At 51.6% G+C, this 20949-nt stretch overlaps 1 protein-coding gene across 1 annotated transcript in view; it reads left to right on the top strand.

Annotated features, from left to right (window-relative positions):
* The window catches only part of ETNK1 (ethanolamine kinase 1), a 45051-nt gene extending 33240 nt beyond the window's left edge, over positions 1–11811 (top strand). Inside the window, exons 3-8 of the mRNA XM_073650531.1 lie at positions 6359–6499; positions 6764–6906; positions 7272–7355; positions 7437–7597; positions 7728–7801; positions 10224–11811. Of these exons, the coding sequence (XP_073506632.1) occupies positions 6359–6499; positions 6764–6906; positions 7272–7355; positions 7437–7597; positions 7728–7801; positions 10224–10296 (676 nt within the window). The 3' untranslated portion in view covers positions 10297–11811. The remainder of the gene's footprint in view (positions 1–6358; positions 6500–6763; positions 6907–7271; positions 7356–7436; positions 7598–7727; positions 7802–10223) is intronic.
* Positions 11812–20949: the final 9138 nt, after the last annotated feature.

Here is a 20949-nt window from a genome sequence, read left to right as displayed (position 1 = left end):
AAAGGAATATGATGTCATTGGAATCACTGAAACTTGGTGGGACGATACACATGATTGGAATAAAAGGCTAAAAGGATACAACTTATTTGCAAGAAACAGACTTGATAAACAAGGAGGAGGTGTTGCATTGTATGTTAGAAAAGCGAATATCTGCACAGAGATTGAAGCTTCAGAGACTGGGAGTTCTGTGGAAACTGTTTGGGTAAGAATACAAGGAGAGAACAACGGAAAGGACACCATTGTAGGCATTTACTACAGGCCACCTGGGCAAGCTGAAGATATGGATGAACTCTTTATGTATCAAATGACCAAGTTCTCCAAAAAATATGACGTAGTGGTCATGGGAGATTTCAACTATCCAGACATTTGTTGGGAATCTCTCTCAAGTAAAACTAACAGGTCAAGCAAATTCTTATCCTCTCTTGCTGACAACTTTATCTTCCAAAAGGTAGGGGAGAAAACAAGGGGATCTGCTACTTTGGATCTAATTCTTATAAACAGGGAGGAAATGGTTGAGGAGGTAAAGGTGGCTGGGACCCTAGGAGGCAGCGATCATGCTATTATAGAATTTTGGATAACTAGAGGAGGAAGACATGTGAAGACTCAAACTTCAAGGTTAGATTTTAGAAAGGCAGATTTTAAGAGACTCAGAAAGAGAATAGGAGGGATCCAATGGCTTGATGTCCTTAAGGACAAAAATGTCCAGGAAGGATGGGAAATTTTTAAAAATGAGATTCTCAAAGCACAATCGTTAACAATCCCGAAAAGTAGGAAGAATGGGAAGCATTTAAGGAAACCAGGATGGATGAACACAGAACTTAAACACATGCTAAAAAGAAAGAAAGAAATGTTTATTAAATGGAAAGAGGGAGGCATATCTAAAGAAGATTATAATGCAGTCTGCAGATCCTGCAGGGCACGTATCAGGTTAGCTAAAGCTGACAATGAATTAAGGCTTGCAAGAGATGTCAAAAGCAATAAAAAAGGATTTTGGGGGTATGTCAAAAGTAAAAGAAAAGTCAAAGATGCTATAGGATTTTTACAGGATGAAAATGGAGAAATGGTAAGAGAGGATGTTGAGAAGGCCGAACTTTTTAATTCCTATTTTGCATCTGTTTTCTCTCAGAAAGAAAATGTAACATCAACTGATCTTCACTGTCCTTTTAAAGGAATAGAGGAATCCAAGTTATCAGTAAACAGAAAGATTGTGAGGGAATATTTAGCTAACATAAATGAGTTCAAGTCTCCAGGTCCAGATGAATTACACCCCAGAGTACTGAAGGAGATTGTAGAAGAAATTTTAGAACCACTCTCCACAATCTTTGAAAATTCTTGGAGAACAGGAGAAGTCCCAGAAGACTGGAGAAGAGCAAATGTTGTTCCTATCTTCAAAAAGGGGAAGAAGGTGGACCCAGGGAACTATAGGCCGGTGAGTCTGACTTCTATACCAGGAAAGATCTTTGAACAAATTATTAAACAACATGTATGTAAGTACCTGGATAAGAATGAAGTGATTAACCAGAGTCAGCATGGGTTTGTAACTAACAAGTCATGTCAGACTAACTTAATTTCCTTCTATGACAGAATCACTGACTGGGTGGATCAGGGAAATGCTGTAGATATAGTATATCTTGACTTCAGCAAAGCATTTGACAAAGTATCTCACACCATCCTTATTGAAAAAATGACCAAGTATGCAATGGACCAGGCAACTGTTAGGTGGATTCATAACTGGCTTAGTGATCGGACTCAAAGGGTGGTTGTAAATGGCTTCACATCCAGCTGGATGAATGTCTCAAGTGGGGTACCACAGGGCTCCGTCCTGGGACCTGTATTGTTCAACATCTTTATCAATGATTTAGATGAAGGAATTGAGGGTAAACTGATTAAATTTGCTGATGACACAAAGCTAGGAGGGATAGCTAATACTAGAGAAGAGAGAGAGAGGATTCAAAAAGACCTAAATAAACTGGAGCAGTGGGCAGCAACCAACAGAATGGTTTTTAACAGGGAAAAATGCAAAGTACTACATCTGGGCAATAAAAATGAAAAAAGCATATACAGAATGGGAGGAATAGAGCTAAGCAACAGTACATGTGAAAAAGACTTAGGTATACTAATAGATCATAGACTGAACATGAGTCAACAGTGTGATGCAGCAGCAAAAAAGGCAAATACAATTCTGGGATGTATTAACAGAAGCATACAGTCTAGATCACGTGAAGTCATTATCGGACTTTACTCCTCTTTGGTCAGACCTCATCTGGAATACTGTGTACAGTTTTGGGCACCACATTTTAAAAAAGACATCGACAAACTGGAGCAAGTTCAGAGAAGAGCGACCAGAATGGTGACCGGTCTGCAAACCATGTCCTATGAGGAACGGTTGCAGGATTTGGGAATGTTTAGCTTGCAAAAAAGAAGACTGAGAGGAGACTTAATAGCTGTCTACAAATATGTCAAGGGCTGTCACATTGTAGAAGGATCATCTTTATTCTCATTTGCACAAGGAAAGACTAGAAGCAATGGGATGAAACTAAATGGGAGTAGACACAGATTAGATATTAGAAAAAACTTTTTGACAGTTAGGGTGATTAATGAGTGGAACAGGCGGCCACGAGAGGTGGTGAGTTCCCCTTCAATGGACGTCTTCAAACAGAGGCTGGACAGACATCTGTCTGAGATGATCTAGTGAATCCTGCTTTGAGCAGGGGGTTGGACCAGATGACCCAGGAGGTCCCTTCCAACTCTACCATTCTATGATTCTATGATTCTGGTATACAGGGCTGTATGAGGGGCTGCTGTGGGGTCTCTGGTATACGGGGCAGTATGAGGGGCTGCTGTGGGGTCTCTGGTATATGGGGCTGCTGTGGGGTCTCTGGTATACGGGGCTGTATGAGGGGCTGCTGTGGGGTCTCTGGTATAAGGGGCTGCTGTGGGGTCTCGTATACTGGGCTGTATAAGGGGCTGCTGTGGGGTCTCTGATATACGGGGCTGTATAAGCGGCTGCTGTGGGGTCTCTGGTATACAGGACTGTATGAGCGGCTGCTGTGGGGTCTCTGGTATACAGGGCTGTATGAGCGGCTGCTGTGGGGTCTCTGGTATACGGGGCTGTATGAGCTTCTGCTGTGGGGTCTCTGGTATACGGGGCTGTATGAGGCGGCTGCTGTGGGGTCTCTGGTATATGGGGCTGTATGAGCGGCTGCTGTGGGGTCTCTGGTATATGGGGCTGCTGTGGGGTCTCTGGTATACGAGGCTGTATGAGCGGCTGCTGTGGGGTCTCTGGTATACAGGGCTGTATGAGCGGCTGCTGTGGGGTCTCGTATACAGGACTGTATGAGCGGCTGCTGTGGGGTCTCTGGTATACAGGGCTGTATGAGCGGCTGCTGTGGGGTCTCTGGTATACAGGGCTGTATGAGCGGCTGCTGTGGGGTCTCTGGTATACGGGGCAGTATGAGGGGCTGCTGTGGGGTCTCTGGTATACGGGGCAGTATGAGGGGCTGCTGTGGGGTCTCTGGTATACGGGGCTGTATGAGCGGCTGCTGTGGGGTCTCTGGTATACGGGGCTGTATGAGCGGCTGCTGTGGGGTCTCTGGTATACGGGGCTGTATGAGGGGCTGCTGTGGGGTCTCTGGTATACGGGGCTGTATGAGCGGCTGCTGTGGGGTCTCTGGTATACAGGGCTGTATGAGGGGCTGCTGTGGGGTCTCTGGTATACGGGGCTGTATAAGGGGCTGCTGTGGGGTCTCTGGTATACGGGGCTGCTGTGGGGTCTCTGGTATACAGGGCTGTATGAGCGGCTGCTGTGGGGTCTCTGGTATACAGGGCTGTATGAGGGGCTGCTGTGGGGTCTCTGGTATACGGGGCAGTATGAGGGGCTGCTGTGGGGTATACAGGACGGTGTCTGAGGTGGTTGCATTTTTCTGACCTCTCGTGTGCAGACCCCCGCCCTGCCTGTTACTGCCCCCTTGTGGACGCTTCTTTTCTCTGATTCTGTGAAGGTGACAGTGGTAAATCTGTGTAATTCGCCTCTGTCCTGTGTAAGCGGTCAGCGGTTAAGAGGCTTTTGTGGCTCAGTGGTCACTGCGCACATTCTCCTCATTAATGGGATCAGCCGGCGATCCGCCCCATTAATCTCCGTCCATGCCTGCGGGGTGTCCTAACTTTCAGGAATAGTTTGCTGTACATGTCTAGGAATTAGTCCTTGTAGCGGGGTGGGGGCTGTATACTCTACTGATCTATGTATTGGTCCCCGGCTCTGAAGGAACTTCTGTACCCCTGACCCCGGGCAGCGCTGCGGTGTGGGGTCACAGCTGGGGTATCTGGAGGTTTCCCCCAACCGCACAGGGCCACCAAAAGGAGGGAACTTACGGTGGCCATAATAGGGTGTGATCAGGCTCGGACCGGCAGCTTGTACCTGCGGATACGGCGGTCCAGTGTCTGTGCCCCTCAGTGTACGGTCCTGTATAGGCTGCTGTGACCCCCTCAGCCCCAGGATGTTACATTGTATCTCCCCCGGAATGTGTTATCCCCCCCCCCCTCGCTGTAATGTTACCTTGTATCCCCTCCTCGCTGTAATGTTACCTTGTATCCCCTCCTCGCTGTAATGTTACCTTGTATCCCCCCTCGCTGTAATGTTACCTTGTATCCCCCCTCGCTGTAATGTTGCCTTGTATCCCCCATCGCTGTAATGTTGTCTTGTATCCTCCCCCTCGCTGTAATGTTGCCTTGTATCCTCCCCCTCGCTGTAATGTTGCCTTGTATCCCCCCTTGGTGTAATGTTGCCTTGTATCCCCCCTTGGTGTAATGTTGCCTTGTATCCCCCTCGCTGTAATGTTGCCTTGTATCCCCCCTCGCTGTAATGTTGCCTTGTATCCCCCCTCCCTGTAATGTTGCCTTGTATCCCCCCTCCCTGTAATGTTGCCTTGTATCCCCCTCGCTGTAATGTTGCCTTGTATCCCCCCTCGCTGTAATGTTGCCTTGTATCCCCCCTCGCTGTAATGTTGCCTTGTATCCCCCCTCGCTGTAATGTTGCCTTGTATCCCCTCCTCGCTGTAATGTTGCCTTGTATCCCCCCTCGCTGTAATGTTACCTTGTATCCTCCCCCTCGCTGTAATGTTGCCTTGTATCCTCCCCCTCGCTGTAATGTTGCCTTGTATCCCCTCCTCGCTGTAATGTTGCCTTGTATCCCCCCTCGCTGTAATGTTACCTTGTATCCCCCATCGCTGTAATGTTGCCTTGTATCCTCCCCCTCGCTGTAATGTTACCTTGTATCCTCCCCCTCGCTGTAATGTTGCCTTGTATCCCCCCTCGCTGTAATGTTACCTTGTATCCCCCCCTCGCTGTAATGTTGCCTTGTATCCCCCCTCGCTGTAATGTTGCCTTGTATCCCCCCTCGCTGTAATGTTACCTTGTATCCCCTCCTCGCTGTAATGTTGCCTTGTATCCCCCCTCGCTGTAATGTTACCTTGTATCCCCCCTCGCTGTAATGTTGCCTTGTATCCTCCCCCTCGCTGTAATGTTGCCTTGTATCCCTCCTCGCTGTAATGTTACCTTGTATCCCCCATCGCTGTAATGTTGCCTTGTATCCTCCCCCATCGCTGTAATGTTGCCTTGTATCCTCCCCCTCGCTATAATGTTGCCTTGTATCCCCCCTCGCTGTAATGTTGCCTTGTATCCCCCCTCGCTGTAATGTTGCCTTGTATCCCCCCTCGCTGTAATGTTGCCTTGTATCCCCCCTCGCTGTAATGTTGCCTTGTATCCCCCCTCGCTGTAATGTTGCCTTGTATCCCCCCTCGCTGTAATGTTGCCTTGTATCCCCCCTCGCTGTAATGTTGCCTTGTATCCCCCCTCGCTGTAATGTTGCCTTGTATCCCCCCTGTCTTTTTCTCAGTGTCGCCTTGTTTCCCCCCGTTGTCTTTCTTTCTCGCAGTGTCGCCTTGTTTCCCGCCCGTTGTCTTTCTTTCTCGCAGTGTCGCCTTGTTCCCCCCCCCCGTTGTCTCTTTCTCGCAGTGTCACCTTGTTTCCCGCCCGTTGTCTTTCTTTCTCGCAGTGTCGCCTTGTTTTTCTCCCTGTTGTCTTTCTTTCTCGCAGTGTCGCCTTGTTTTTCTCCCCGTTGTCTTTCTTTCTCGCAGTGTCGCCTTGTCCCCCCCCCCCGTTGTCTTTCTTTCTCGCAGTGTCGCCTTGTCCCCCCCCCCCGTTGTCTTTCTTTCTCGCAGTGTCGCCTTGTTTTTCTCCCCGTTGTCTTTCTTTCTCGCAGTGTCGCCTTGTCGTCCCCCCCCCCCCCCATTGTCTTTCTTTCTCGCAGTGTCGCCTTGTTTCTGGGCTGTTACATTATTTCTCCCCTTCTCTATCGCAGGCTCATCGCCCGGCAGCTCGCTAAGATCCACGCCATCCACGCACACAACGGCTGGATCCCCAAGTCCAACCTGTGGCTGAAGATGCGGGCGTACTTCTCCCTCGTCCCCACAGAGTTCTCGGAGCCGCTCGTCCACGACAGGTGAGGATGGGATCCCGGTGTGACGCCGCCGGCTCATCATGAACGGAAACCTTCTGCTTTCCAGCAGACTTCAGCTCCTTGCTGTCTCAGGATCTTTGTTACAATGTATCAGTGTAGGCGGGAGAGTCCATCTACACAGATACATTGTAACCTCCCCTTGTTACGTTCTGGGGATGCTGACGGCCGTCCTCTGCGTGTCATGGCGTCTGCGCTCCCATTTATCTGCCGTCCCCTGGGGTCGTCTCATCTCTTCGTTTCCTCCAGGTTTGTACGTGACGTCCCGGACCGGCAGCTTCTGGAGGAGGAGATGGTGTGGATGGAGACGACGCTGTCCAGTCTGGGCTCCCCGGTGGTCCTGTGCCACAACGACCTGCTGTGCAAGAACATCATCTACAATGACAAGAGAGGTGGGTGACCCTGACTGCGAGTGACCCCCAGCGCCCCGCTCCCCCCCGACCGCGAGTGACCCTGGTGGACAATGTGAAAAGTACAGCTGATAATTTCACACAGTAGCTCTGGTCCTGTAATGTTTACAGCTCCAGTGTGGGCCCTTCGCCGCACCGATGACCCCCCGCCGCACCGATGACCCTTCTTCTGTCTCTAGATGACCCCCTCCCCACCCCGCTGCACCGGTGACCCTTCTTCTGTCTCTAGATGACCCCCTCCCCCGCCGCACCGGTGACCCTTCTTCTGTCTCTAGATGACCCCCCTCCCCCGCCGCACCGGTGACCCCCTCCCCCCGCCGCACCGATGACCCTTCTTCTGTCTCTAGATGACCTGCAGTTCATTGACTATGAATACTCCGGATACAACTACCAGGCGTACGACATCGGGAATCACTTCAATGAGTTTGCAGGTACAGAGCGTCTCGTGTCCTCTCCTGTTATTTCCGTGGTTCCCGTGGCAGCTGCTGACCTGTCCTTCTTCTCCTCACCAGGGGTGAACGAGGTGGACTACAGCCTCTATCCAGAGAGGGCGCTACAGCTCCAGTGGTTACAAGCCTATCTGGAGGCCTACAAGGAGTACAAGGGTGTCAGAGCCGAGGTGTCGGAGAGCGAGGTGGAGCGCCTGTATGTGCAGGTCAACCAGTTCGCTCTGGTGAGTGACCTGGGGCGAGGCGCTCAGTGTTGTCTATCGTCAGCCTGGAGATTTTATAGGGTCCAGTCCTGTAGATAACGGAGGTCCGTCCTGCTGAAGCCGCCTGACTTGTGTTTTCTCTTCACTTCAGGCTTCTCACTTCTTCTGGGGTCTCTGGGCGTTGATTCAAGCAAAATATTCCAAAATTGACTTTGACTTCTTGGGGTAAGTATTGTCAGGTTTCCAATATCAGTCTATAATCAGTAATTCTACTGCCTGCAGTGACCACTAGGAGGAGCTTTCTGCATACAGGATTTATCAACGAGAGCTGTATAAATCTGTATGGAGTGAGCTCCCCCTAGTGGTGTGTCCTGGGATCTCCTGACTCTCTCGCTCTCCCCCTAGTGGTGTGTCCTGGGATCTCCTGACTCTCTCGCTCTCCCCCTAGTGGTGTGTCCTGGGATCTCCTGACTCTCTCGCTCTCCCCCTAGTGGTGTGTCCTGGGATCTCCTGACTCTCTCGCTCTCCTCCTAGTGGTGTGTCGTGGGATCTCCTGACTCTCTCGCTCTCCCCCTAGTGGTGTGTCGTGGGATCTCCTGACTCTCTCGCTCTCCCCCTAGTGGTGTGTCGTGGGATCTCCTGACTCTCTCGCTCTCCCCCTAGTGGTGTGTCGTGGGATCTCCTGACTCTCGCTCTCCCCCTAGTGGTGTGTCGTGGGATCTCCTGACTCTCGCTCTCCCCCTAGTGGTGTGTCGTGGGATCTCCTGACTCTCTCTCTCCCCCTAGTGGTGTGTCGTGGGATCTCCTGACTCTCGCTCTCCCCCTAGTGGTGTGTCGTGGGATCTCCTGACTCTCGCTCTCCCCCTAGTGGTGTGTCGTGGGATCTCCTGACTCTCGCTCTCCCCCTAGTGGTGTGTCGTGGGATCTCCTGACTCTCGCTCTCCCCCTAGTGGTGTGTCGTGGGATCTCCTGACTCTCGCTCTCCCCCTAGTGGTGTGTCGTGGGATCTCCTGACTCTCGCTCTCCCCCTAGTGGTGTGTCGTGGGATCTCCTGACTCTCGCTCTCCCCCTAGTGGTGTGTCGTGGGATCTCCTGACTCTCGCTCTCCCCCTAGTGGTGTGTCGTGGGATCTCCTGACTCTCGCTCTCCCCCTAGTGGTGTGTCGTGGGATCTCCTGACTCTCGCTCTCCCCCTAGTGGTGTGTCGTGGGATCTCCTGACTCTCGCTCTCCCCCTAGTGGTGTGTCGTGGGATCTCCTGACTCTCGCTCTCCCCCTAGTGGTGTGTCGTGGGATCTCCTGACTCTCGCTCTCCCCCTAGTGGTGTGTCGTGGGATCTCCTGACTCTCGCTCTCCCCCTAGTGGTGTGTCGTGGGATCTCCTGACTCTCGCTCTCCCCCTAGTGGTGTGTCGTGGGATCTCCTGACTCTCGCTCTCCCCCTAGTGGTGTGTCGTGGGATCTCCTGACTCTCGCTCTCCCCCTAGTGGTGTGTCGTGGGATCTCCTGACTCTCGCTCTTCCCCCTAGTGGTGTGTCGTGGGATCTCCTGACTCTCGCTCTTCCCCCTAGTGGTGTGTCGTGGGATCTCCTGACTCTCGCTCTTCCCCCTAGTGGTGTGTCGTGGGATCTCCTGACTCTCGCTCTTCCCCCTAGTGGTGTGTCGTGGGATCTCCTGACTCTCGCTCTTCCCCCTAGTGGTGTGTCGTGGGACATCCTGACTCTCGCTCTTCCCCCTAGTGGTGTGTCGTGGGACATCCTGACTCTCTCGCTCTTCCCCCTAGTGGTGTGTCGTGGGACATCCTGACTCTCTCGCTCTTCCCCCTAGTGGTGTGTCGTGGGACATCCTGACTCTCTCGCTCTTCCCCCTAGTGGTGTGTCCTGGGACATCCTGACTCTCTCGCTCTTCCCCCTAGTGGTGTGTCCTGGGACATCCTGACTCTCTCGCTCTTCCCCCTAGTGGTGTGTCCTGGGATCTCCTGACTCTCTCGCTCTTCCCCCTAGTGGTGTGTCCTGGGATCTCCTGACTCTCTCGCTCTTCCCCCTAGTGGTGTGTCCTGGGATCTCCTGACTCTCTCGCTCTTCCCCCTAGTGGTGTGTCCTGGGATCTCCTGACTCTCTCGCTCTTCCCCCTAGTGGTGTGTCCTGGGATCTCCTGACTCTCTCGCTCTCTCTCTAGTGGTGTGTCCTGGGATCTCCTGACTCTCTCGCTCTCTCTCTAGTGGTGTGTCCTGGGATCTCCTGACTCTCTCGCTCTCTCTCTAGTGGTGTGTCCTGGGATCTCCTGACTCTCTCGCTCTTCCCCCTAGTGGTGTGTCCTGGGATCTCCTGACTCTCTCGCTCTTCCCCCTAGTGGTGTGTCCTGGGATCTCCTGACTCTCTCGCTCTCTCTCTAGTGGTGTGTCCTGGGATCTCCTGACTCTCTCGCTCTCTCTCTAGTGGTGTGTCCTGGGATCTCCTGACTCTCTCGCTCTCTCTCTAGTGGTGTGTCCTGGGATCTCCTGACTCTCTCGCTCTCTCTCTAGTGGTGTGTCCTGGGATCTCCTGACTCTCTCGCTCTCTCTCTAGTGGTGTGTCCTGGGATCTCCTGACTCTCTCGCTCTCTCTCTAGTGGTGTGTCCTGGGATCTCCTGACTCTCGCTCTCCCCCCAGGTACGCCATTGTTCGGCTGAGCCAGTACTTTCAGATGAAGCCGGAGGTGATGGGCCTGAGCCTTCCTGAATAAGCAGATGAGCCGTGGGACCTCTCTATCGATGTCTTCTCCGGACTCTGCCGGGACCACGCCGCCGCTGCCGGACGCTCTGGACAGCGGGGTTCCCTTTTCTTGCCTTCTCATACGTTTCTTTCTTCATTACCGCGACGCCCGGCGACGTTTTATTTTTCGTTTTAATTTAATATTTTGCGTCTGTTATTTATAGCGTTACTTGATTTGCCGCCGGCGCAGGATTGTGGCTCCTGCTCCTGTGGGTGCCGTCCGTGGTGCGTCACTTGTGGTCTTTGCTCCTGCATTTCACCCACTGGATACAACCTGTGGGGCCCCCGGCCCCCCCATACTGTAGAATGTGAATGTCGGTGGGACTGAGGGTGCATCCCGCCCCGGTAACTGGAAGCACTCCGTACCTCCTCCTCTGCGGCCGCTCCTTACTCTTCTTCTTGACGCACTTTAGAGACCGGTGCCGCGCGGTGCGAGCTCCGCCGTCCTTCTCGTCTGTTGGGACTCTAGATGGCGGCGGACGGATTTGCCTTGCAGTGTATATATGTAATATAGTCGCGGGATCCCGGTAAGACGCCGGTAATGTTGCGTGTTGAGTCGCTGGGTGTTGTGGCGTCGCTGATCCTCCTCTAGGGGGAGCAATTGTTCGGTGCTGATTTTACGCACAGGCTAGACCAAAATCCCCGCGCTCTGTGTCGGCGCCCTCTTCAGGGTGATGTGTGTTTTACTCACAGCGCCATATATGTCGCTGCTGGGCATGAGGCAGAAACTGGAGCAGCTGCAATGGCGCCCTGATTACCCAGAATTCTCCATGAAGGTAGCAAAGGAGTCTGGGAAAGCGAGGTGACTGCAGCCAGCAGCAGTCACTCACCGATCCCGGCCATGTTGGGTGTAAAGCTGCCGCTGATAGACCCCGACTCACAAGCTGCGCACTCTGGTGACGTGGCTGCGCCGCCGACGTGGCTGCGCAGTCTGGAGCCGTTGTGGTCTCCCCGGGGTAATCGCTGTGTGCACGCCTCCAGGTGAACATGAGTGCCATGTTGCATTCTTGCGCTGCGTCTCTACCTCCGCCTCATCGCTCCCCCCCCCGTGTAACGCCTTCGGGGGTCTCGTCTTTTTGGTCACTGATTTGTCTCAATGAAGGTGTAAATAGGACAATATGGAGGAGACGGGCGCTGCCGCCACATGTAGCATGTTGTACATACAGAGCCCGTGTAAATGACTCTTTGTAAATTGTAGATGAGGCTGCTCTGTGCCCCCCCTCCCCGTGTAAAGCCCCCCGCCCCAAGCCCCTCAGCTCTCACTACAGAAACCGCGTCTTAACCAAAACCTAACCACATCATTGGATCTTTATACAAATGTATTTTTTTTTTTCCTCCATGTAAGCACTTTACTTATTGTACACGGCAATAAGTGACTGACTGCAGCGCCGCTCCGACCAGAACAGGCAGGACGGCCGCGAACAGAACTGTGAAATCTGTGCAACCTCTGACTGGTCCGAAATAAAGAGCAACCCTGACAACTCTATCCGGCTGTGTCATCACTGTGTGCGGGGTGTGTCCTGTCTGTGAGCACGGAGGGGAGGATGCCTGTATAACTCCTTGTATGTCTGCAGCCTCCACTAGAGGGAGCTCCCTGTATACAGAGATACATGATAAGATCCTGTCTGCAGCCACCACTAGGGGGAGCTCCCTGTATACAGAGATACATGATAAGATTCTGTCTGCAGCCTCCACTAGAGGGAGCTCCCTGTATACAGAGATACATGATAAGATCCTGTCTGCAGCCACCACTAGGGGAGCTCCCTGTATACAGAGATACATGATAAGATCCTGTCTGCAGCCACCACTAGGGGGAGCTCCCTGTATACAGAGAAACATAAGATCCTGTCTGCAGCCACCTGTCATGCCAGATGTGAGTGTAACACACAGGGGAAAGGGAAAGGGAGCCCAGACACTAGGGTAAGGGGGAAGAGGTGACCTCCTAATCTGGACTAGCGTCACCCTGTCTCCCCCTAACGTCCCTATACAACCTCTGCAGCTGTCGCCGATCACGTGCCTCGACCTACTATCCCTGGCGTAAGGCTATAGCTGGGGGTGGAAGGAGATGAGCACTAGTCAACCTCCGCTAGCACTCTAAAGACAAAAGGGGAAGACAACACAGGGGGACAACAACTCAGCTTTAGAAGAAACTCCAACAGGGCACACTGCCTCAAGACTCCAGAGAGGACGTGATGCTGTTTCAGCCAAGTTCCAAGTAGAAGTGAGTATAACCGGTGACGCCCACCTAGACACACCAGGTATATATACACCCACACTAAAGGGAGGTAATCGCTGGGTCCTAAACACAGCCTCCTATCTAGGCAGCTGTCTGCATTGCAAAACGTGGAGATCTCCTGCAAACCACTGCAGGGCGACTGTCTGTCACCTCTGACACATCCGTGACAGTACCCCCCGCTCTACGAGTGGCCTCCGGACACTCAGAAAAAGAGCGAACCAATCTGGGAGCATTCACCTCTGATGCTGAAACCCACGTCCTCTCCTCCGGACCATAACCCCTCCAGTGCACCAAGTATTGTAGGGAACGACGTTGGAGACGAGAATCTACAATCCTCGAAATCTCGAACTCTAGATTACCATCAACCATTACTGGGGGCCAGTGTCGGACTGGGGTGTCTGGGGCCCACAGGAGAATTGATCCTCGGGTCCCACCCTACAGCTATATCCCGGTTATAGTGGAGCGTCGACTGTAAATCACAGGGGGCTCCTTCACATCTACTCTGCACATACTGTAACTGGGATGTAGAATTACGGTAGTTTGCATTAAAGGGGTCCTTTGGTTAAAACGAGTTATCACTGATCCATGAGATCCACAGGATCGGTGATCACTTACTGATCATTTGGGTCCGAGCATTGAAAAACGCACCTATCGGAAGAATGGGGACGTTTTATCCCTGACAGGACACCTCCCCTTTTTAAAATGCAGCAGTGGGTGGGACGTCTGACCGCAGCTCCATTCATTCTATTTGGGGCTTCCAGAAAAAAACAAGAACAACCACTGAGGGAATGAATTGTTAGAATGTGGAGCTTTTATCCCCATCGGTTCAGGTCCCAGCAGTCAGACCCCCACTAATCAATATTTTATCATTTATCCTGTGGAGAGGTTATTACTTGTTTCCCCCGGAGAACCCCATACTGCCACACCATGACCAGACCACATATTACCACCACATAGTGACCGAATAATACATACAAGGGAGAAATACCACCACACCGTGACCAGACCACATATTACCATCACATAGTGAATGAATAATACATACAAGGGAGAAATACCACCACACTGTGACCAGATATTAACAGCATATAGCGTCCAAATAATTCCCCATCATTGCCCCCCCCCCACATCCTCCATCATTGTCATATCTCCCCCACCTTCTCCATCATTGTCATATCTCCCCCCACCACCTCCGTCATCATTGCCATATCTCCCCCCACCTCCTCCATCACCATGCCATGCCATATCTCCCTCACCTGCTCCATCATCATTGCCATATCTCCCCCCACCTCCTCCATCACCAGTGCCATGTCATATCTCCCTCACCTGCTCCATCATGATTGCCATATCTCCCCCCACCTCCTCCATCACCAGTGCCATGTCATATCTTCTCCCACCTCCTCCATCACTCTCCCTCATCCCCCCCACCATCACCATTACTCTCCCTCATCCCCCCCCCACCATCACAATTGCTCTCCCTCATCTCCCCCCCACCATCACCATTACTCTCCCTCATCTCCCACCCACCATCACCATTGCTCTCCCTCATCTCCCCCACACCATCACCATTACTCTCCCTCTTCTCCCACCCACCATCACCATTGCTCGCCCTGATCTCCCACCCACCTTCACCATTGCTCTCCCTCACCTCCCCCCACCATCACCATTGCTCTCCCTCACCTCCCCCCACCATCACCATTACTCTCCCTCATCTCCCACCCACCATCACCATTGCTCTCCCTCATCTCCCACCTACCATCACCATAGCTCGCCCTCATCTCCCACCCACCATCACCATTGCTCTCCCTCATCTCCCACCACCATCACCATTGCTCTCCCTCATCTCCCACCACCATCACCATTGCTCGCCCTCATCTCCCACCACCATCACCATTGCTCGCCCTCATCTCCCACCCACCATCACCATTGCTCGCCCTCATCTCCCACCCACCATCACCATTGCTCGCCCTCATCTCCCACCCACCATCACCATTGCTCGCCCTCATCTCCCACCCACCATCACCATTGCTCGCCCTCATCTCCCACCCACCATCACCATTGCTCGCCCTCAGACCACTCCCCCGCAGCATCGTCCTTCCTGACACAGGCTCGCGCTGCATACTGAGGTCATCAAGCAGCGCGAACCTGTGTCAGGGAGGAAGCGGTGGGCAGGAAGCAGAGGTGAGGACGGATCCCAGCAGCTCCGCTGGCATTTTCCCTAGTGTCGTGAGCGGAGCTGGAGGGATCGCTCCCTGCCCGCCGCACAGGACGAGGGCAATCTGGCCATGGGCCCTCCGGAACATGGGGGTCCAAGAAGCAGGCCAGATTGCCCTCATCAGCCGCACTGCAATGCAGTCCTGCTCGGTGGCCCGCTGAGGACCTGGGGGCAGTGGTAGAGGAGAGGGCTCAAGAGGTTCCACATATTTCTTGAGTAAGGACCTATGGAACACGTTGTGGACTTTAAGGGCCCGAGGAAGTTTAAGGCGAAACGCTGCTGGGTTAATGACGGTGGTTATTTTATAGGGACCAATAAACCTAGGTCCCAGCTTCCAAGAAGGAACTTTCAATCTAATATTCCTGGTAGACAACCACACAAAGTCATTCACATTCAGGCCTGGACCTGGCAAGCGTTTTCTGTCAGCCATACGTTTATACCTGTCTCCAATGATCTTTAAATTATTCAGAACACCCCGCCATACCGAGGAGAGCGACGAGGCAAAACGTTCCCCCTCAGGAACTCCTGAAGCTCCTCCACCAAAGGTACCAAACTGTGGGTGATAACCGTATGCACCGAAGAACGGTGACCAGCACGTGGATTCTTGACGATGATTATTAATGGTAAATTCTGCCAGCGGTAAGTAGGATGCCCAATCCTCCTGATTTTCGGAGATGAAACACCTGAGGTAGGTCTCCAAGTTCTGATTGACCCGCTTGGTCTGTCCATTCGACTGAGGATGGAAGGCAGAGGAAAAGGACAGCTGCACCCCCAGTCGAGTACAGAATGCCTTCCAGAACTTGGAAACAAACTGGGACCCCCGATCTGACACCACATCGGAAGGAAGCTCGTGAAGCTTCACGATTTCATTTATGAACACCTGAGCAAGTGTCTTAGCATTGGGAAGTGCCGGTAAAGTGACGAAGTGAACCATTTTACTGAACCATCTACAACCGCCAAAACCACCGTTTTCCCTGCAGAAACCGGTAGGTCAGTAATAAAATCCATGGACAAGTGTGTCCATGGCCTGCTAGGGATAGGTAGCGGAAGAAGAGGACCAGACGGACGGGTATGCAAAACGTTAGAACGCGCGCAAATACTACAAGCAGCTACGTGTTCAATCACATCCCGATGCAACCCCGGCCACCAAAAATGACGAGAGAGGAGGTCCGCGGTGGCCTTACCACCTGGATGACCAGCAAGCACAGAGTTATGATGTTCCTTAAATACTTTCCGGCGCAGATCAGATGGTACAAATAACCTTCCTGAAGGGCAGGAGGCAGGAGCGTCCCCCTGAGCCTCCAACACCTCACCCTCCAGTTCAGGATGAAGAGCCAAAATGACCACCCCCTTCTGTAATATCGGGGCAGGGGTCTCACGGTCACCACCACCAGGGAAGCTCCGGGACAAAGCTTCAGCCTTGACATTTTTGACCCCTGGACGAAAAGTGACAACAAAATTGAACCTAGCAAAAAACAGGGACCATCTGGCTTGCCAAGCGATGAGACGTTTAGCTGACTGGAGATAGGACAGGTTCTTATGGTCAGTAATAACAGTAATAGGATAGACAGCCCCCTCCAACCAATGTCGCCATTCCTCGAACGCCAATTTGATCACCAAAAGTTCCCTATTACCCACGTCATAATATCTCTCAGCTGAAGACAATTTTTCAGAACAGAAAGCGCATAGACCCTGAGACAACACAGCCCCAACCCCGACATCCAACGCATCAACCTCCACAATAAAGGGTTGGGAAACATCGGGTTGGCTGAGTATAGGGGCCGTGGCAAAATGATTCTTTAAGGAAGAAAAAGCCGAGAGGGAAGCATCCGACCATATGGAAAAATCAGACCCCTTCTTAGTCATGTCAGTGAGGGGTTTCACAATTATCGAATAATTTTGGATACATTTCGGGTAAAAATTAGTAAAGCCCAGAAAGTGCTGTAGAGCCTTCAGGTTCTCGGGATGGTCCCAATCAAGGACAGCACGGATCATCTCCGGATCCATCCGAAAACCCAAAGATGACACCAAGTAGCCCAAAATCTGCACCTCAGGGACAGCGAAAACACATTTCTCTAGTTTGGCATAAAGTTTGTTATTCCTTAATATCTGGAGCACCTGCTTAACATGCCCCCGATGTGTCTCAAAATCAGGTGAATAAACCAAAATATCATCCAGATAGACCACCACAAACCTCCCCACCAAATGATGGAAAATATCGTTTATGAAATGCTGGAATACCGCAGGTGCATTGGTCAGACCGAAAGGCATAACCAGACTCTCGAAATGTCCTTCTGGGGTATTGAACGCAGTTTTCAATTCGTCCCCTTCTCTGATTCTAACCAGATTGTAGACTCTCCTTAAATCCAACTTGGAGACCACCTTACCTCCAACAACCTGGCTGAACAAATCAGGAATCAGAGGAAGAGGGTATGGATCACGGATGGTAATCGGATTCAATTCCCGGAAATCTAAACGGGGACGTAGACCGCCATCTATTATCTTCTCAAAGAAGAACCCTGCCGCCACGGGTGAAGATGAGGGTCTGATGTGTCCCTTCTCCAGACTTTCCACAATGAAATCCTTCATGGCTTGTCTCTCAGGGCCAGAAAGATTATACAGTCTGGACTTGGGTAGTTTAGCTCCTGGGGTCAGGTTAATAGGACAGTCAAAAGCACGATGAGGAGGCAAATCCTGACACCCCCTCTCAGAAAAAAAGTCCTCAAAACCAGAGAAAAAAACTGGTAATATTTCCGTAGAGACAGTAGCAAGGGAAATATCTAAACAGTTCTCATGGCAGTAATCTCCCCATTCAGTAATCTCCCCAGTTTGCCAATCCACCAACAGATTATGTTTAACAAGCCAAGGAATACCCAAAACAATCGGTGTGGGAAGATTGTCAAGGACACAACAAGGGATTATTTCACAATGAACTGACCCCACCCTTTACATTATGTACAATCTGAGTAAATGCTTTCTGTGCAAGTGGCGCCAAGTCAATGGCAAAGATGGGAATAGGTTCAGCTAAATCACAGCAAACGAGACCATGAGTTTTCACAAACTCAGCATCAACCATGCTGACTCCAGCTCCACTGTCAACAAACACAGAAATGTTTTCAGTTTTGCTCTCTCGCACCACCTCTGCTGTCAGGACAAAGTGGGAACTGCAGTTTGGCCAAAAATGCACCCCTTGTTTATCCAACTCCAGACTACCGAGAGTTAAACGAGTCTCCTTTTGTTTAGAAATTGAAGGATAGGTCCCAACAAAGTGTCCCTTTTTCCCACAAAAAAAACATACGCCTCTTTTCTTGCGAATCTCCGGGGAGATGTATGATGTAGAGACACCCCCTAACTGCATGGGTTCCTCCACCTCCCCCAGTACTGGTTCACCCCCAGACCGCTCCCTTGGCAAAGGTACACAACCCCGACAAGAAGGCCCCGGAGAAGGTGGTCTCACCCGTCTATCCCGAAGGCGTCTATCCAGACGTATGGCCAAAGACATGGCAGCCTCCAAGGACTGAGGGGTTTCATATACCACCAAGGCATCTTTCAATCTTTCAGTAAGACCCTCACAACATTGACTTCTAAGGGCTGAGTCCTTCCATTTTGTATCCATCACCCATCTACGGAATTCAGAACTGTACGTCTCCACTGACCGATTCCCCTGCTGAAGGCGACGTAGCCTAGAATCAGCCAAGGCAACTCTGTCAGGGTCATCATAGATGAGGGCCAGTGCCCCGAAAAACCCTCCACAGACTGGAGACAAACCGACTCCTGCGGTAACGAAAACCCCCAGGAATGAGGATCTCCCTGCAGTAGAGACACCACAACTCCAACCCGCTGCTCCTCATTACCGGAGGAGTAAGGACGAAGATTGAAATACAATTTGCAGGCCTCCTTAAATACAAAAAACCTGTCCCTACCTCCTGAAAAACTGTCCGGGAGGGCAACCTTGGGTTCCGGCTGGACAGGCCTACCTGCAGAGACCCCCACATTGGTGACCTGTAGCCGCTGCTGAACCTCACAGCGAAGGTCATTCACCTCCAGAGACAGACAGCGGAAATGCTCTGCGAGCTCCGCGACTGATCCATACCAAGGGGAGTAGGGAAAAAAAAAGGTGCACGCCCAAAGACACACAGAAAAAAACAAAATGTCATTCTTGTGTCTTTTTTTTTTTTTCTTTTTTTTTCCAAAATGTGCTCGGCTGGTTATAATGTCATGCCAGGTGTGAGTGCAACACAGAGGGGAAAGGGAAAGGGAGCCCAGACACTACGGAAAGGGGGAAGAGGTGACCTCCTAATCTAGACTAGCGTCACCATGTCTCCCCCTAACGTCCCTATACAGCCTCCGCAGCTGTCGCCGATCACGTGCCTCGCCCTACTATCCCTGGCGTAAGGCTATGGCTGGGGGGGAAGGAGATGAGCACTAGTCAACCTCCGCTAGCAAGACAAAAGAGGAAGACAACACTGGGGAACAACAACTCAGCTTTAGAAGAAACTCCAACAGGGCACACGGCCTCAAGACTCCAGAGAGGACGTGATGCTGCTTCAGCCAAGTTCCAAGTAGAAATGAGTATAACCGGCGACTCCCAACTCTACCCACCAGGTTTATATATACCAAGACAAAAGAGAGGTAGTCGCTGGGTCCTAAACACAGCCTCCTATCTAGGCAGCTGTCTGCATTGCCAATCGTGGAGACCTGCAAACCACTGCAGGGGGACCTCCCTGTATACAGAGACATATGATAAGATCCTGACTGCAGCCACCACTAGGGGGAGCTCCCTGTATACAGAGATACATGATAAGATCCTGTCTGCAGCCACCACTAGGGGGAGCTACCTATATACAGAGACATATGATAAGATCCTGACTGCAGTCACCACTAGGGGGAGCTCCATGTATAGAGAGATACATGATAAGATCCTGACTGCAGCCACTACTAGGGGGAGCTCCCTGTATACAGAGATACATGATAAGATCCAGTCTGCAGCCACCACTAGGGGGAGCTACCTATATACAGAGACATATGATAAGATCCTGACTGCAGCCACCACTAGGGGGAGCTTTCTGTATACAGAGACACATGATAGGATTCTGACTGCAGCCACCACTAGGGGGAGCTCCATGTATACAGAGATACATAAGAATCTGTCTGCAGTCATCACTAAGGGGAGCTCCCTGTATACAGAGATACATGATAAGATCCTGTCTGCAGCCACCACTAGGGGGAGCTCCCTGTATACAGAGATACATGATAAGATTCTGTCTGCAGCCACCACTAGGGGGAGCTCCCTGTATACAGAGATACATAAGATTCTGTCTGCAGTCACTACTAGGGGGGAGCTCCCAGTATACAGAGATATATAATAAGATCCTGTCTATAGCTACCACTAGGGGGAGCTCCCTGTATACAGAAACACATGATAAGATCCTGACTGCAGCCACCACTAGGGGGAGCTCCCTGTATACAGAGACACATGATAAGATTCTGACTGCAGCCACCACTAGGGGGAGCTCCCTGTATACAGAGATACATGATAAGATCCTGTCTGCACCCACCACTAGGGGGAGCTCCCTGTGTACAGAGATACATAAGATCCTGTCTGCAGCCACCACTAGGGGGAGCTCCCTCTATACAGAGATACATAAGATTCGGTCTGCAGTCAACACTAGGGGGGGCTCCCTGTATACAGAGACACATGATAAGATCCTGTCTGCAGCCACCACTATGGGGAGCTCCCTGTATACAGAGTTACATGATAAGATCCTGTCTGCAGCCACCACTAGGAGGAGCTCCCTGTATACAGGGATACATGATAAGATTTTGTCTGCAGCCATCACTAGGGGGAGCTCCCTGTATACAAAGATACATGATAAGATCCTGTCTGCAGTCACCACTAGGGGGAGCTCCCTGTATACAGAGACACATGATATTATCCTGACTGCAGCCACCACTAGGGGGAGCTCCCTGTGTACAGAGATGCATGATAAGATCCTGTCTGCAGCCACCACTAACGTGAGCTCCCTGTATACAGAGATACATGATAAGATTCTGTCTGCAGCCTCCACTAGGGGGAGCTCCCTGTATACAGAGATACATGATAAGATCCTGTCTGCAGCCACCACTAGGGGGAGCTCCCTGTATACAAAGACACATGATAAGATCCTGTCTGC

The sequence above is a fragment of the Phyllobates terribilis genome, unplaced genomic scaffold (assembly GCF_046119375.1).
Source record: "Phyllobates terribilis strain yellow unplaced genomic scaffold, ASM4611937v1 Scaffold_10__3_contigs__length_209671492, whole genome shotgun sequence".
Lineage (NCBI taxonomy): Eukaryota > Metazoa > Chordata > Amphibia > Anura > Dendrobatidae > Phyllobates > Phyllobates terribilis.
The sequence above is the reverse complement of the archived record's forward strand: the minus strand, read 5'-3'. Positions and strand labels throughout refer to the sequence as shown.